The 17,063-nt window shown below is 44.0% G+C and overlaps 1 protein-coding gene across 3 annotated transcripts in view; it reads right to left on the bottom strand.

Annotated features, from left to right (window-relative positions):
- Positions 1 to 996: 996 nt before the first annotated feature.
- The window catches only part of esamb (endothelial cell adhesion molecule b), a 35,690-nt gene continuing 19,623 nt past the window's right edge, over positions 997 to 17,063 (bottom strand). For 2 of the 3 annotated variants that reach the window (XM_084019660.1, XM_084019658.1), the window contains exons 2-8: positions 11,835 to 11,980; positions 9,096 to 9,297; positions 8,646 to 8,801; positions 5,627 to 5,671; positions 2,342 to 2,464; positions 2,112 to 2,241; positions 997 to 1,552 (exon numbers count right to left, since the gene is read on the bottom strand). In XM_084019660.1, coding sequence (XP_083875786.1) covers positions 1,069 to 1,552; positions 2,112 to 2,241; positions 2,342 to 2,464; positions 5,627 to 5,671; positions 8,646 to 8,801; positions 9,096 to 9,297; positions 11,835 to 11,969 — 1,275 coding nt within the window. In that variant the 5' untranslated portion in view covers positions 11,970 to 11,980 and the 3' untranslated portion in view covers positions 997 to 1,068. The remainder of the gene's footprint in view (positions 1,553 to 2,111; positions 2,242 to 2,341; positions 2,465 to 5,626; positions 5,672 to 8,645; positions 8,802 to 9,095; positions 9,298 to 11,834; positions 11,981 to 17,063) is intronic. The other variant, XM_084019659.1, reaches the window with a different exon arrangement.

Below are 17,063 nucleotides of genomic sequence, written 5' to 3'. Positions count from 1 at the left end.
GCGTGTACTAGTAGTTCTGTTAGTGGTTAGCCAGTGCATGTAATGGTAGTTCAGTTAGCGGTTAGCCAGTGTGTGTACTGGTAGTTCTGTTGGCAGTTAGTATGTCTACTAGTAGTTATGTTAGCGGTTAGCCAGTGTATACTGGTTGTTCTGTTAGCGGTTAGCTAGTGTGTGGACTAGTAGTTCTGTTAGCGGTTAGCCAGTTAGCTGTTAACATGACTTGACACTTCGAACACTTTATTGAAAATCATCATCAATCAAAACGGCATTCAAAGTCGTCTTTTCGGGGCATCATCGACTCACTGCCACGATATTTCCAGTGTTTTATTTTATATACAAGAAAAACCAAAACAAAGACCGTCAGCAGGAAGGCTGGTCTAACATGATCTCGTGGAAACAATGGCCTCGTATGTTCACAGTAAATACATCATCAAGTCAGACCAAGCACCTTTGGAACGAAATAGTAAGAAACATCGTGTTGAACTCGCTATTTTTTTGGTTACATTCCAACTAGCATAGCAGGCGATGAACTCGTTAAATGCTCTCTCGACGTCGTTAACGTTAGCAGTAGGTTGGCTTATTTTATTTAAACCTACGAGGAGGGTTGAAATACCTGAATCGTGATGTTTGAACTAGTGCAGTTAGCCTGAGAGAAGTGACTGAAACGTGACACACACAGCCGTACGAACAAAATCATAAAAAAAGAACTAAATCTGTATACATTTCCTTTTTATACAAATTGTTACCAAAAACATATTTTTGCAACCGCATAAAACTGAACTTCATTTTTTTTCTTTTCTTTTTTTACGGTAAACATACCGTATTAAGTAACACGACTCTCTCCAAACACGTCATTTTTATTTACGCTAAAATCCCAGAAGATCTCTTTTATACGAGTGGAAATAAAAATAGATTTCTTAAAAAAAAAAAGAAAAACTGACAGGAACCTGCGGGACGTCTTCTCCTGAGAAAGTGCTTTCAATGTCAAGGCATACTTCCTCTTGCCACCATTGAGCCACCATTGGCCGCCATTGGGTACCCTATTGGGGGCCGCCATTGGCCGCGGCTCTACACTAGCGAGCCGGCTTGGCTCTGAGCCGGCACCATGACGGCGACGGCACCCATGCGCGTCAGCGTGGACGAGCTGATTTGTGGCGACGCGACCGGCGGCGGTGGCGGTGCCGACGGCACCTGAGGCTGAGCCCCCTCAGTCCTGCTGGGCATGGCGACCGCGGGGCCCCTGAGGAGCTGCGGCGGGCCCCCGTTGGTGCTGGGAGGCCCCCTGTGTTTGCGCAACGGCGTGCCCCCCACGTTGTAGCCGGGGAGACCCTGCAGCGTGTTGGCCTCGCCGGGTCGCAGCTGGTAGGCGTTGATCACCGAGCCGGCGTCGGAGGCCGGCGTGGGCGAGTACGGGTAGTGGAAGTTGGGCTGGTGGGCGTCTCGGGGGCGGGGGCTCGTGGCGATGGAGGACAGCGTGCCGTTCTTGGATATGATGTCCGAGCCGGTGTTGCTCTTCGCCCACGACACTCGCTTCGGTGCCTGAGCGTCTTCCCTGAGGCGGAGGAAGCAGAACCTCATCATTAATAGAAATAAATCACAGAACAAGGAAATACACTTAAACACAGTCTCATAGTTTAAATATACAGCAAGGGAGCACAAATATTCAGATACTAATACATAAATAAACATACTGACAAACGCATGTAAAGCCTGTTTTTAACGTTTTAGCCGGTCGTGGTGCCGCTACTTTTATGCTTTTAATCCAAAACAATAAATTATATTGATTATCTATAATGTATCTGTCAGGATAGTATGTCAAAATACAAGTTTTTACTTCTGAAATACAGAGAACCAGAAGTATTAAAAACCATTTCCTAAAAACAACATATACAACATATTTCAGTAATAACTCACATACAGGAGGCTCAGATTGTTGGTTTAAAAGGTGGAAAACATCTTGATACTCTTTTATGAATTAAATTGATTTTTGCTTCTGGTGATGTCATAAAGAGCTTTAATATGATCAGATTGATCCTTTTTCAGCTTTGAGTATAAACAAAGTACTTCAAAACGTATAATTACTCGAGTAAATGTGCTTTTACTTCACTCACTTGATCTCGTTGGCCATCTCCTCCTCGCCGTCCCGTCTCCTCCTCAGGATGAATATGAAGAAGAGCACCATGGCAACCAGGCCCACGATGGAGCCCAGCGTAGCCGCCGCGATCATGCCCGCATTGGATGCTGGGAAAAAAAACGTACACACACTCGGCGTTAAACACTCAGCAGTGTGTGTGTGTGTGTGTGATGATGACGAAACAGGAAGTGGAAGCGTGGCGCGTACAGGTGATGACCTCCAGGTTGATGGTGCAGCTGTCGGAGCCGGCCGTGTTGCTGGCGCGGCAGATGTACTTCCCCGACATGCTCTTGGTGAGGTTGCTGAGCCGCAGGGTGCCGTGGCGCTCGTCTGAGGAACAACCGCACAGTTAGCATCGTGAGACGATCACAACGTACGGCAGAGGTCTTCAACGCTTTCAGGCCAAGGACCCCCAAGGCTGATAGAGACCCAGGAGGGACCCCCGAGGCCTATAGAGACCCGGTGGAGGGACCCCCAAGGCCTATAGAGACCCAGTGGAGGGACCCCCAAGGCTGATAGAGACCCAGGAGGGACCCCCAAGGCCTATAGAGACCCAGTGGAGGGACCCCCAAGGCTGATAGAGACCCAGGAGGGACCCCCAAGGCCTATAGAGACCCAGTGGAGGGACCCCCAAGGCTGATAGAGACCCAGGAGGGACCCCCAAGGCCTATAGAGACCCAGTGGAGGGACCCCCAAGGCTGATAGAGACCCAGTAGGGACCCCCAAGGCTGATAGAGACCCAGTGGAGGGACCCCCAAGGCTGATAGAGACCCAGTAGGGACCCCCAAGGCTGATAGAGACCCAGTGGAGGGACCCCCAAGGCCTATAGAGACAATTTCTCAACATGATATTAAACAAACAGGAGGATTTATATTTGCTTATGTTTGGACATATTTAAATAAAAATGTTTAGGGTCATGTCATTTCGGGGACCCCCTGCAGTACCTCTAAGGACCCCTAGGGGTCCCGGACCCCCTGTTGAAGACCTCTGCCGTACAGGTCCATAGAAACACTGTGAGATTACACACTCGGGAACTATATCACCCAAGTAGGAAGCACAACTCTACTGTGAGGATTCTGTCGTTTAAAACTGAACTACAACGTGAATGAAAGGAAACAACACAAACTAACAGAAAAGAATCAATCTAACGAGTTGATTTGATTTGTTGGGACTCGTTTTTTGTGATAAATAAATCTATTTAATCGTTAGCAGTCGGCCGGTGACATAACGGATTAGATAAATAAATGAATGCAGATTTCCTCCATTTGCTCCTGCAGCGTGATGCCGTCGTGTGTGTGTGACACGTATCAGTGTGTCGACTCATTAGTCGCTCATAATCCAGATTTTAATCCACTATCATCCTGGCTCACGTCCAGCTTCAGACGGATCCTGCTGCAGAACAATGTTTTTTTGTTTAATATCTTCTCGCTCCCCAAGGTAGGTGTGTGTGTGTGTGTGTGTGTGTGTGTGTGTGTGTGTGTGTGTGTGTGTGTGTGTGTGTGTGTGTGTGTGTGTGTGTGTGTGTGTGTGTGTGTGTGTGTGTGTGTGTGTGTGTGTGTGTGTGTGTGTCCATTCAACACAATCTGTTCCTTCTCGGCACATCCAGCTTTAAAACGCCGTGTTGTTGCAGAAACATAAAACAAGCTTTATGAGGGATTTATCACAACGAATTCTGTGAAATCCAATCTGAGACGTCTCGTTCATCCGCTGCTTCGCGGGGAACATGAGGTGTTGTGTGTGTTTTAATGGCGGCGGCGCGCGCCCAGCGTCGCCGGGTCGATGCCCGCGGAGAGGAAAGTCATACGACGCAAAGATACATCCAAAATGATCCCGGAGGAAAAGTCAGAGGTCAAGTTCAAAGTTGGGGTGCCTAGGGCGCCATCCTGTGGCGGGCGCCAGAATTATCCGAAGCAAAGCCCGCCTCAGGGCCGCGCACAAACTCGTAGAGCCGGGGTTACGTCAGGAAATACCTGCTGGACACACGTCGACACACGGGCTGACCTGAGAGAAGTTACGAGTCAAACTAAAATATCTTTACGATATTCGGGATATCGGATATTTGTGGGCGGGTCAGTTAAAATACTACCTGAAGATCTGTATAAATATTATTATCAGTCATTTATATTTGTATTACTTTATGGCAAATCAACCTGCCACGTCTTTACTGTAGAACTGTGAGGTGAATCAAGAAGTAGATGAATGGAGGAAGTAAATCTGTCTTTAACCAAAACAATGAAAAAGTCAGACATGTGATAAAAAAAACAACACATTATTAAAATGTGAAATTAAAACCAGCTGGTATTCGTTAACAGGATCACAGCTTTATCGTTAACCTTTCAACCGGAGAATTAAAGAAATAAATCCAGAAACAAAATCAAAACAGAAAGCAGGAGCGCCAAAATAAAACGGTGTGATACGCACTCATCCCTCTCTGATTGTTTAATCCGCCGACATCGGGGGAAAAACCAGCTGCAGGAACTAAAACCCAATTGTGACGGATAAGCACGACGTCAGCTGACTGGAGAACAGGGGGGGAGGGGCTTTATTATTCATATCTCACTGCAAGGTCACCCGACACACGGCGGACGTGATTCATGGATACGAGAGCTCCTCAGCACAAATATTATATATCTTATTATCTTAAAATATGAATCAGGGTTCCTCCACCATCTCCAAAGTCAAATTCAAGCACTTTCCAAGCATTTCCAGGTGTATTTCCATGCTTTTCCAGCCCCTTCCAGCTGTGGTAAACTCCATATTTGTACCAATCCAATGGTCAGTATTCAGTCTACTTATTATGTCACTTGTTCATCACATTAAATGAGATGTTATTGTCCTCTAAACAACCAACATGATGTTTGGAGACAGCTTTTTACAGAAGGACCACAAATGAAAGGAAAACTAATTCCACTAACAGATCCACAGAAATATAATCACCAACTATTTTCATCATCTGTTCATCATCAAAAGTCATTTTTCATAAAGAAATGTCACAAAATGCTGTTTTCAGTCCCTCAGATATGGAGATCTTCTTTTCTCTGTTCTATCATAGATGTCATCACATACAACACACATTTCAAGACCTTTAGTCTAAATCCAAGCACTTTCCACACCTTGAAAACACCACACTAACATTCAAGTGTTTTCAAACAGGATCTAACACACACACACACACACACACACATAACAAAAGATTTAAAGAACAAATTCAACCCTGTTTGAGAGAAAAAGTCTCATATTAAAATGTAAAAATCCTCATTATGGATTTATTCCTCGAGAGTCCGACATCACAGTTTGATGATTTAATCAACGGACGTGTGAGGAGGATTATAATCTGCTTTGACACTGAGCTTCTTTTTTATTGGACGGTAATAAACATAATCCCATAAGCATGCACACAAATTGGGTTGATTTGTTTTGCTTTAAAGCTTTTCTTTTCTTCTGCAGATTAACGGAGGTTTGGGAAACGAGACGAATGAGTGAACACTTTACCCATAAACCCGAGGACAAGCATGGGCTGAGGACAGGCTCTCCATTCTGGGGTTAGTTGGTGAGGAGGGAAAGAGAGAGAGCATGAATGAGGTGAGGGGAGGAGGCGGGGCAGAGCGGAGGGGGCGGAGCCAAGTCCCAAATCCAACTTATCTTGGAGGCTCTGAGAGGGTTGATCAAGTAATGACATGGAGCTTGTTAGATTAGACGCCGAGGTCGACAGGAAATTAGGAGTGCTGAGAGAGGATCAGCAGAGAGAGGGTTCGGGTGTGTGTGTGTGTGTGTGTGTGTGTGTGTGTGTGTGTGTGTGTGAGAGTGTGTGAGAGTGTGTGAGTGTGTGAGTGTGTGTGTGTGTGTGTGTGAGAGTGTGTGAGAGTGTGTGAGTGTGTGAGTGTGTGAGTGTGTGTGTGTGTGTGTGTGTGTGTGTGTGTGTGTGTGTGTGTGTGTGAGAGTGTGTGTGTGTGTGTGTGTGTGTGTGTGTGAGAGTGTGTGAGAGTGTGTGAGAGTGTGTGAGTGTGTGAGTGTGTGAGTGTGTGTGTGTGTGTGTGTGTGTGTGTGTGTGTGTGTGTGTGTGTGTGTGTGTGTGTGTGTGATGCCGGTGCCGGAGAATAAGGTTTCATGTCACAATTATGCAGGAAAAAAATAACTGCGATTCACGATATTATCCTGTAAAAAATTTGCCTTTAGGTTCTTAAACATACTTTGTGCTGTTTTTAATTATTATTATGATTAATTATTATTAATATGATATTGGAATCAATCGTTTTTATTGTGTCGCAGATAATTTGACGATGATCTGACATCCAACTGGAGGCCTCTGATGCTTTAAAATACACCTAATATTTATTATGATTTAACAATGACAGTGCAGATTTTTTACAGCTGTTAAAATGACGACAGAGGAATTCTGACTCAAACTCTGAATCCTATTTAGTGATTAAATCAGATTATCAGGAATCATAATCATAAGATCTGCCTGCAGAATTAAAAGGATGAATACATTTTTAAAAAACGTGAAAGCTAATCGCTTTTTTAAGTCATATGTGTAGGTGATATATATATATATAATATTAGAATAATTTTTTTATTTAAAGAAAATAAAGTGATGTATATATGTTGTTCTGTATATACATTTGAATGAAAAATGAAATAATTCCACTAGATGAACTTATGGTGAGGTTATTTTCTCGTGATAAAATCCCGTATCGTCCCGTCTCTCCAACAGTAGAATAAATAAAAGGAACTAAACTCCGGGTCAGAGCACAATCAGCGGGAGTACTCCGACCAGGACTTTTCTGCTTACAAAGAGACGAGGGCCAAAAGATCAAAGCAGTTAATTCAATACTCATCAATCAGCCTTTAAGTCCTGTTGTATGAAACAGATGCAGCGTCATCTGCAAAGTACGTCAACAACAACAACAACAGCAGCAACGTGGAAGCAGCGAGAGGAGCGCGCTGAGGAGCGCGCTGGTTGGTCTGCTTCTGGAAAGAGGATTTCATGCAAAGCATGGAACATGCAGTACGTAACATGCAGCACGTAACATGCAGCACGGAACATGCAGCACGGAACATGCAGCACGTGACATGCAGCACGTAACATGCAGCGCGTGACATGCAGCACGGAACATGCAGTACGTAACATGCAGCACGTGACATGCAGCACGTGACATGCAGCACGGAACATGCAGCACGGAACATGCAGCGCGTAACATGCAGCACGGAACATGCAGCACGGGACATGCAGCGCGTAACATGCAGCGCGTAACATGCAGCACGTAACATGCAGCACGGAACATGCAGCACGGGACATGCAGCGCGTAACATGCAGCGCGTAACATGCAGCGCGTAACATGCAGCACGTAACATGCAGCACGTAACATGCAGCACGTAACATGCAGCGCGGAACATGCAGCGCGGAACATGCAGCGCGGAACATGCAGCGCGGAACATGCAGCGCGGAACATGCAGCACGGAACATGCAGCACGGAACATGCAGCACGGAACATGCAGCACGTAACATGCAACACGCAGCACGGAACACGCAGCACGGAACATGCAGCACGTAACATGCAGCACGGAACATGCATGCAGCACGGAACATGCAGCACGGAACATGCAGCACGTAACATGCAGCACGGAACATGCAGCACGGAACATGGAGCACGGAACATGGGGCACGGAACATGCAGCACGGAACATGCAGCACTGAACATGCAGCACGGAACATGCAGCACGGAACATGCAGCACTGAACATGCAGCACGGAACATGCAGCACGGAACATGCAGCACGGAACATGCAGCACGGAACATGCAGCATGGAGCTTCTAAAACCCGATGATCGTGTTTGTCTGACCCACAACGAGGATTTAACTCCATCTGATGGGTTCTGTTTTAACAGGAACATTTATTTTTGAATTAATTAGTATAAAAAATCTTGCCTTTGTGAGCAGTTATATGAATCTAGAAAATAACATCACAGTGTTTAGATGAATGCTCAATCTCGAATATTATATAATGATATCAAATAAAAATATCAATGAATTTAATAATCATGCTGATGAGGTTAAAGTACTTTTGTCTGCCCGTATGGGAAAAAACTAGAATGACTCGCTGCTCGTTAAGACTAATTGCTATGAAGGGTAATTAGTCGATTTAAAAAAACATTACTCTCTATTATATCAAGATGACTGCAGAACCAACACTATCTAACTTGGAAAGCAATTAAAAAAACACAGTAAGTAGATGTTGGTGATAATCGTAAAATATCATCAGAGGTGAATTTAAAAAGCTTGTTATCATATAAAAAATAGAGCTTTTATTTCTACTTTATGATCATCGTATTTATGATTGTTTGATTGTTTTTCACTGTTTCAATGCTTTAGTGTCATTTTGTTCTGATGCTCGTCGAGATAATCGTCAAATGAAATGCCTAATGGCAGATGGAAGCCTCTCCGACGCCACGTGGATGCAGTCGCCACGGCAACAGATACTTCTGGAAGGTTCAGCGAGTTTAATACTCACTCTGCATGGGGGCGAAGAAGACCTCGGACATGGGTGCAGCCTTGGTCCACTTGTACTGCGGGACGGGTTTCCCGTGACCGGACTTACAGCTCAGGGTCACGTTGCCCTTGACGACGGGGTTTCCTGTCATGGTGCAGACTGGGGGGGCAGGAGGGACTGGGAGGGGGGGGGGACATGGATACAGGATCAGTCACCTTATAAAGAACTCGTTAAATCTGAGACTTTTCAGGACGGCAGCCATAAAAATAAAATAATAAGGAAATGTTGTGATCCCTGATCTGCTGCTGGAGGGCGACGTGATGACCTCAGAGCTGAACGGATCCCTCAGACAGCACATCTCTATAAATATAACACTTCCAACCTAAGAAATCAAACCTACAAACGTGTGAGCCGCGCCGCTCCGATGGGACCTGACCTTTGAAAATCCCTGCGACCGCCGCGGACCGTTACCTTTGACATTCAGATGCATCTGTCCGAAAATGCCAGTCCTGCCGGGGATGATGACGGAGCACAGGTACTGCCCCGAGTCGGACTCCTGGGTGTTGTTGATGTAGATGGAGAGGTTGGCGGAGGGCATGGCGGCGCTGAAGCCCACCCGCTTGGTGAACTCGTTCTGGCCGTGGCCGAGCTCGCCGGCGCTGAAGTTTATCACCTGAACGGAAGGAAACAGAGTAAAACCCTCGTGGACTCACATAGACGTCAAAGATCAGAGATATCAGAGATACCAGAGATACCAGGTCAACAGCAGACGCCACAAAGAAGTGATGGAATTCATTTTAAAGCTGGAAACCTGAAGATTTATTTTGTGTTTGAGTCATGACTCATTAAAAAAATCATTAAAATACATTCTGAAAGTATCAAATATTTGCGTTGATACATTTATTTACACACATTTAGTGCAAAATTACACCTTTTTTTTTAACCAGTGGAGAATTCATAAAAATGATCCAAAATCCCAGATTAAGACAGCAGGACCTTGAGGAACACCACAGAAGAAGTCTGAGATTTGGTATCTTTTTCTGCATTTTCCCGTGATTGGATGGCGATCAAACGTCCTTATTGTCAGTAAACCTACGAAAACCATCCGTCCTCTGAACGTCCCCCGGCCTCTAGTTTGTGGTTGTAAAAATGTCACGAGGCTGTGATTCTCCTAGAGGCCACTAGAGGTCACTGTAGCTCATTTTATACAGTAAAATGAAAGGGTTAATATGGAGACCGACTAATTCAAGGTTCAATTATACAGCTAAAAGACTTGAAACTAGAGATTGAGACCATAAACTCATGTTTACAATGTTTACTGAGATAATACATCAAGAGAGAAGTAGGACCATTTTCTCATAGACTTCTATACAACCAGAGAGGAGTCGCCCCCTGGTGGCCAGCAGAGAGAAGTAGGACCATTTTCTCATAGACTTCTATACAACCAGAGAGGAGTCGCCCCCTGGTGGCCAGCAGAGAGAAGTAGGAACATTTTCTCATAGACTTCTATACAACCAGAGAGGAGTCGCCCCCTGGTGGCCAGCAGAGAGAAGTAGGACCATTTTCTCATAGACTTCTATACAACCAGAGAGGAGTCGCCCCCTGGTGGCCAGCAGAGAGAAGTAGGACCATTTTCTCATAGACTTCTATACAACCAGAGAGGAGTCGCCCCCTGGTGGCCAGCAGAGAGAATGCATGTTTAAGGCACTTCAGGTTTGGCTTCACTTTTCAGAACTGAATTTTGATGCCTGAGAAATATTCAAATACAGCAGAAACTTCATGACAACAGGTTCTGTTGGCACTGGGATTATCATAAAGTGGGATTATCTGTAAAGGTCATGTGTCCCCATTCTAAGGTTTTAGCTTCATTCTCTCTAAATCAGCCTCTTAAAGATGGGGTTAATTATTAATTAGAGGGTTAATTATTCATTATTATTAATTAGAGGGTTAATTATTCATACTCCTAATTAGATCCATGGGTTTTGATGGAATGAAACGCTACATTCATTTCATTGCCGCGTCTATATTAATGTATGCAGATGAACCTCATAGCAGAAAATCAACGTCCTTCATAAAGATAATCCCGACATGTACAGATGGTGGACGTTGAATATTCGGGCAGATTTTCTACATGAGGTAAGCTCGCAGGCATCGGACACTGGAACGTTTAGATTATATTAATCATGCAACACGGTTCGTGCTTCATATGGAAGGTGAAGAGATGAAATTCGTCATTAGTGGCGTCCTTTCGTTAATGACGCCGGTTCTTTTCCTTCAGCTATGAATCAGCAGCGGGTGTTGGTCGTAATCCTAATCCCTGCAGATCCGTTTCCATATCACTAGATGGGTTTCTCTGGATATTATATACCATATATGTCATGCAATACTCAAAAGTCTCTCTTTGCCTCTGAATTGACCTCGTAGGATTTAAATCCTAACTCCTGAAATGCATTTTTAACTGATGTAAAATTATAAAAAAGTAACTTAAATATGTTTTCTATACTTTGCAGGACTGTTTTCTTTAGCAATATATCTGTGCTTGATTCATCCGTCCAATAAAATGGTGAAAAAACGTGGCTGAATCCTAAATGGAGGACCAGATCTTGTCTCCTGGGTCTGTGGTCCCCCAGAGGTCTAGATAGTAGACCACATGAGTCCAGAGACCAGACCAGACTATGTGGAGGAACCAGAGACTGTCTGTGGTCCCCCAGAGGTCTAGGTAGTAGCTCACATTAGTCCAGAGACCAGACCAGACTATGTGGAGGAACCAGAGACTGTCTGTGGTCCAAACAACAAGGTCTCTGCTGTATTTATGTCTAGATTACCTTATATGGAGTGTTGATGGAGCAGCTACAATGTTAGCGTAGCCTAGCACCATCAACCAGACTCCATTCAGAAAACCAGCGTTTTAACAGGAGTTATCTTGTGGTCTTGCAGACAGACCTAACAAAGCATGACTCAGCACTTTTTACTGATCACCATCATAAGGGAGTTATTTCAGCATCCTTTTCATCTGGTTATTGATATGAAATCACAGATCAATAGTTTATTCTGGTTCCTCCAGCCCACGTGGGTCTCGTTAGATCCAGAGAATCCAGATATTCACCGAGCCCCTCTGGATGATGTCATGAACCCAGATAGGACGGCGTTTGGTTTCGTGGTGGATCTCAGAGGCTCTGCAGCAGATCGTTGACCTTTTGACCTTCTCACCTGCTTGGATTCTTTCCCCATGAACACCCAGATGATGGTGTTTTTGGAAACGTCAGAGTTGGGGCTGTACCAGGCGTGCAGCACCACCATCTGGCCCTTGACCACCTCCATCTCTCCTCTGGGGATCTCCAGCATCTTGGTGTCACCTGGAACAACAACACAGAGTTTTTCATCATATTTGATGATTATCAGGATTAATATCGTGAACAGCAACATTATGGCCGGGATAATCGTTTTCTTATCGTCCCGCACAAGAGTGTGACGTAGCAGCCATTATGAAGATAACAAAGAATATTCTTTGTATTTCCGTGTCATGCTTCAATTGTATGCAAAGAAATGTTTGTGACATTTATATTTTAAAATATTTGGGTTTTTTGCCACATTGGATTGTTTTTACAGAGCTGCAATTAATCTGCTTTATTTATGTCATTAATAAGGTTTGTTTTGTGTGTTACATGTTAAAATCAAATATTGATTAAACAACAAAATGAATCACACAGACGTCAACTCTGCCAGATGTACGTGAGTTTGTTGCTAATTTTTGCTGAATTTGAAACTGTGCTGATCCAATCAGTTGTAATCTTGAACAATCAATCAAACAATCAATCAAACAATCAATCGATAGATTATTAGATTATCATATAATAAAGTACATAAAGTAAACATCCCTGTTTTCAGGTTTACACTCATGTAGTTTACATGAAGAAGTTTCTTAATCTTTCTGTTTTTATATCTAAGTAATAGTTTTCAGTGCAGATCTGATTCACCTCCACATGGAGTCTTGACTTTAATACATTTAGGTTTTTACAGTCTTGCTTTTCCCACAACACAATAATGGTCTTCAGTTCCCAAAATGACTTATTTTCCAGACCCTCAACACATAAAATAAGCATAAAGTACATCTGAGTGAAAAAACACACAAAAAGCAAATCAAAATGTAAACAAAGGGCAGTTCAGGTTTGTATAATCAGGAAAATAACAACTTACATAACACAAACCAAGAAAACGCTTCACATTATTGATACAAATACAAGTAAAGGAACAAAAAGGCGGATGTCCAACTCACAGGGAGCCCAGTCCCCCGACCCGGACAGCTGGAGCTGGATCAGCTGATCCCAGCAGGCGTCCGCCGCTGGTGTCTCCAGTTTGATTGGTGAAATTAAAACAACAACAACAACAACAATGCTGAGAAAGCAAGAGTTCCTGCCACTGAATCCTTCTACAGCAGTAAAGTGGAAGATGCTGGATCAGGACGGACGGGGGGTATTCTGATGGATTCAGAGCGTTATGATCCATAGACGGCTGAAATCTCCACATCTGTCCAGCCACGCCTCCCTCCTCTCCCCGACGGATGGGGGAGAGATGTGAGGGCACAAGTTGTTTTTTTTTACTTATAGATTTAGTCGGTTGGGTTTCGTCTCGGGACAACGTGTCCCTCGCCGTCGCCGCCGCCGCCGAGGCGCTCCTGGCCCGTAATTTCTGATTCTGGTAAATCCTAATCCCAAAACAATCCTGCAGCTCAATCCTCTCACCTCACGTGAGCAAAAAGAGCTCATCTGGACATGATATGGTCGGACACATGGTCGCACTCCATCATCATCACCATCATTATCATCATCATCACCATCATCATCATCAACAGATCACTTCATGTTTAATCCTTCATGTCGTGCGACAAGTTTAAAACGAAGGATTAGACCAAACATTATACAGCAGATACTGAATGATAAACTCCAGAGTTTTCTGTAAATATGATCATTTCACAGCCGGCAAAAATAATTGTTTCACGATATCGTACCGATAATCGTTAAAATGTGCTTAAAAACGGTATTAAAACATACTAGAAAAACAACCAAATAACGTTAAATAAAATGATCATAAATCATCTCCCTGCACAAAGTAAGAATAATTAAATAAAAATATATCATTTTTGTATGCTGTATTTTTTAAATCAAGTCACTCGGTTTAGAAAACTGACGATAAGTTGATCTTTGCTAATTGACGAAAAATGCCATGCCATGATTCTCCTGATTAACTTTGTCCCGATCTGCGATAAATATACATCGCCCCATTCCTTATATGTTCGAGATTAAAAAAATGATTTGTCCTCAGTGCGTGCACTCAATGGCTCTTGCGCGCACTCCGCGCAGCGCTAATTTGCTAGCATGTAGCTTGTCCCAGTATATTCCTTAGGATCCAAAGGGGGGGTGAAGTTAGAAGCGACCAAGCACTTCCACGTTGTCCCTATTTAAATACGGTTACGTGAGTAGTTACACGACCCAAGTTTGGTTACACAAAATGAAACATGCCAATTTTTCTAAGCGGATAACAAGGATAACTATATAGTATGGCGGAATAACAACTGGAAGCACTTCGACGTCGGCGCAGTAATATCATCACTCCGCTCCCCCTCTTACTTCCGTCAATAGAACCTACGTGACCTGCACGCCGTCGCCTGCACTACCTGTAGTAGTTTGTGCACAGTTGAGGAAGCATCAGGTTGTAGTAAGATAGTTTGTGAACAATCAAACATCATGGTTATAACGTGCATCGTACAGGGTTGTGAAAACAAGCAGAAGGTATATAGTCCCGTCATGTTTTGAGTGATGATATTACTGCGCCGACGTCGAAGTGCTTCCAGTTGTTATTCCGCCATACTATATAGTTATCCTTGTTATCCGCTTAGAAAAATTGGCATGTTTCATTTTGTGTAACCAAACTTGGGTCGTGTAACTACTCACGTAACCGTATTTAAATAGGGACAACGTGGAAGTGCTTGGTCGCTTCTAACTTCACCCCCCTTTGGATCCTAAGGAATATACTGGGACAAGCTACATGCTAGCAAATTAGCGCTGCGCGGAGTGCGTGCAAGAGCCATTGAGTGCACGCACAGAGGAGAGGGAGGTATGTATCACCTCGTCTAAGATCAGAGCAGAACATAGTTCAGTATGGAAATGCGGTGGTGTTTTCCTTTAAGACTGAAAATACGCAATTAGCGAACATTTGTTAATTAGCACTGAACACAAACTATAATATCATTAGCTTCACAGGCATTCGGTCGTGAACCAAAGTATCGGATAAATTTAAACTATTTCACGAACGTCAATCCGTGAAATCTTGTCATAAAGCGGGACATCGACCCACGGAAGAATCAACACATGACAAGATGTCAAACCGAGGCCAGACATAAATATAAAAAATAAATAAAAAATCCCCCCACGTTTAATCATAAAACATCACAGCGTTTCCTCCCGTCACGTCCAGCAGGAGATTAACATCTTTATCATCATATCAGCATAAAACGCAGCAGCCTCGTCTCTTTTTCTCCCCCAGATTTGAAACATAGTTTTTCCCTCACAAATCCCGTTAGCGCTCCGATTTCATCTCCAGCAGCTCTTCGCGGATAAAAGCGGCGGCTCGTCTGCTGCAACAATTACATAACGACACGAGGAGACAAAAAGGCCACAATCGTCTGCGAATGTGTGTCGACGTGAAATCTGTGAGCGTCGCACGACGATTTATATACGTTGTGACCCGGAGACACGATAAAAGAAAGGGGTCAGGGTGTTTTTTTCTTTCTGTTTGTTGATGAGACTTCGTGGCTTCCAGTCGCCTCCACTCCAGACCATTCTAGTGCTTCTTTGACCAGGTTTATCCTCCAAACTGTGTCATTCAATTGTTTATTAAATGAAGGAAAATCTTCACTAATCCGTCTCCATCTGGGATATGTGTGTGTGTGTGTGTGTGTGTGTGTGTGTGTGTGTGTGTGTGTGTGTGTGTGTGCGCGTGTGTGTGTGTGTGTGTGTGTGTGTGTGTGTGTGTGTGTGCAGACAGAGGCGGTTCAAGATGTGGATATGGGTATCAATTTAAAAACCTTCACAACAGGAATATGAAAATAAATAAATATGATACGTCGCCTTAAACTCATAACTGTGTCCTAATTACATTTTACCAACGGCGATCATTCAGCCACACTTCACATCCGCTAATTGGATTCTTCTCTTTAGAATAAATAAACTGTGCTGGTTTTTTTTTTTTTTTTGGTTTGTTTTCCTGCAGGGCATTTTGGTTAAAGTCACCGTGGCAACGGCAATTAAAAAACAGCAGGAAAAGACACCGGACTCAGCAACAACAACAAAAATCAGAAGGAGACTCAGCCACAAATAAGAAATCAAATGTGGAGTTTGCTGCAGGTACTGTAATTCATCCATAGGGGGCAGCACATTCATGTGATAACACAGATAAAACACAGTGGAAGAAATGTTCTTTATCACAGGAATCTCGGACGAATGAATGGAGTGCAAGCGTTGGATTGGCGTCTAGTTTGTGACTGAAACACGTGTCTAACGAGGAACTGTTCATTCTGCTGCTGCGATCCAACGCGGGATAAAAACTAAAGAAAGAAAAGTGAGTCCCTGTCTGGTTTGCCCTCGGGGAGCCTGAGTGGAGATAAACTGATCCTCTTTAACCACCCCGCTCTATCTCCCCGGTAATCTCCGAGCGTCTACTCTCATGCGAGCGTCCCTCGCTGGAATTACAGCTTCATTTTGAGGCTCAGATCTACACTTCTACCTTTCTGCTCTCACCCCCGTCGTCATGACGACATGAGGTGAAAAAAAAAACATCCTCGTAATCCTGAAGCAACAAATGTTTAAGGTCTCGGATGCCCTTTTCAGCTTCCACGTGACAAAACATCTTACATAATAAACCTTTACATTTACTTCAGACTGAGATGTATAAACACACAGACCACCAGAGACTGTCTGTGGTCCCCCAGAGGTCTAGATAGTAGACCACATGAGTCCAGAGACCAGACCAGACTATGTGGAGGAACCAGAGGCTGTCTGTGGTCCCCTAGAGGTCTAGATAGTAGCTCACATTAGTCCAGAGACCAGACCAGACTATGTGGAGGAACCAGAGACTGTCTGTGGTCCCCCAGAGGTCTAGATAGTAGCTCACATTAGTCCAGAGACCAGACCAGACTATGTGGAGGAACCAGAGACTGTCTGTGGTCCAATCAACAAGGTCTCTGCTGTATTTATGTCTAGATGACCTTATTTGGAGTGTTGATGGAGCAGCTACAATGTTAGCGTAGCCTAGCACCATCAACCAGACTCCATTCAGAAAACCAGCGTTTTAACAGTAGTTATCTTGTTGTCTTGCAGACAGACCTAACAAAGCATGACTCAGCACTTTTTACTGATCACCATCATGATGGAGTTATTTCAG

Source organism: Eutrigla gurnardus (assembly GCF_963514095.1).
Source record: "Eutrigla gurnardus genome assembly, chromosome: 10".
NCBI classification, from domain to species: domain Eukaryota; kingdom Metazoa; phylum Chordata; class Actinopteri; order Perciformes; family Triglidae; genus Eutrigla; species Eutrigla gurnardus.
The sequence above is the reverse complement of the archived record's forward strand: the minus strand, read 5'-3'. Positions and strand labels throughout refer to the sequence as shown.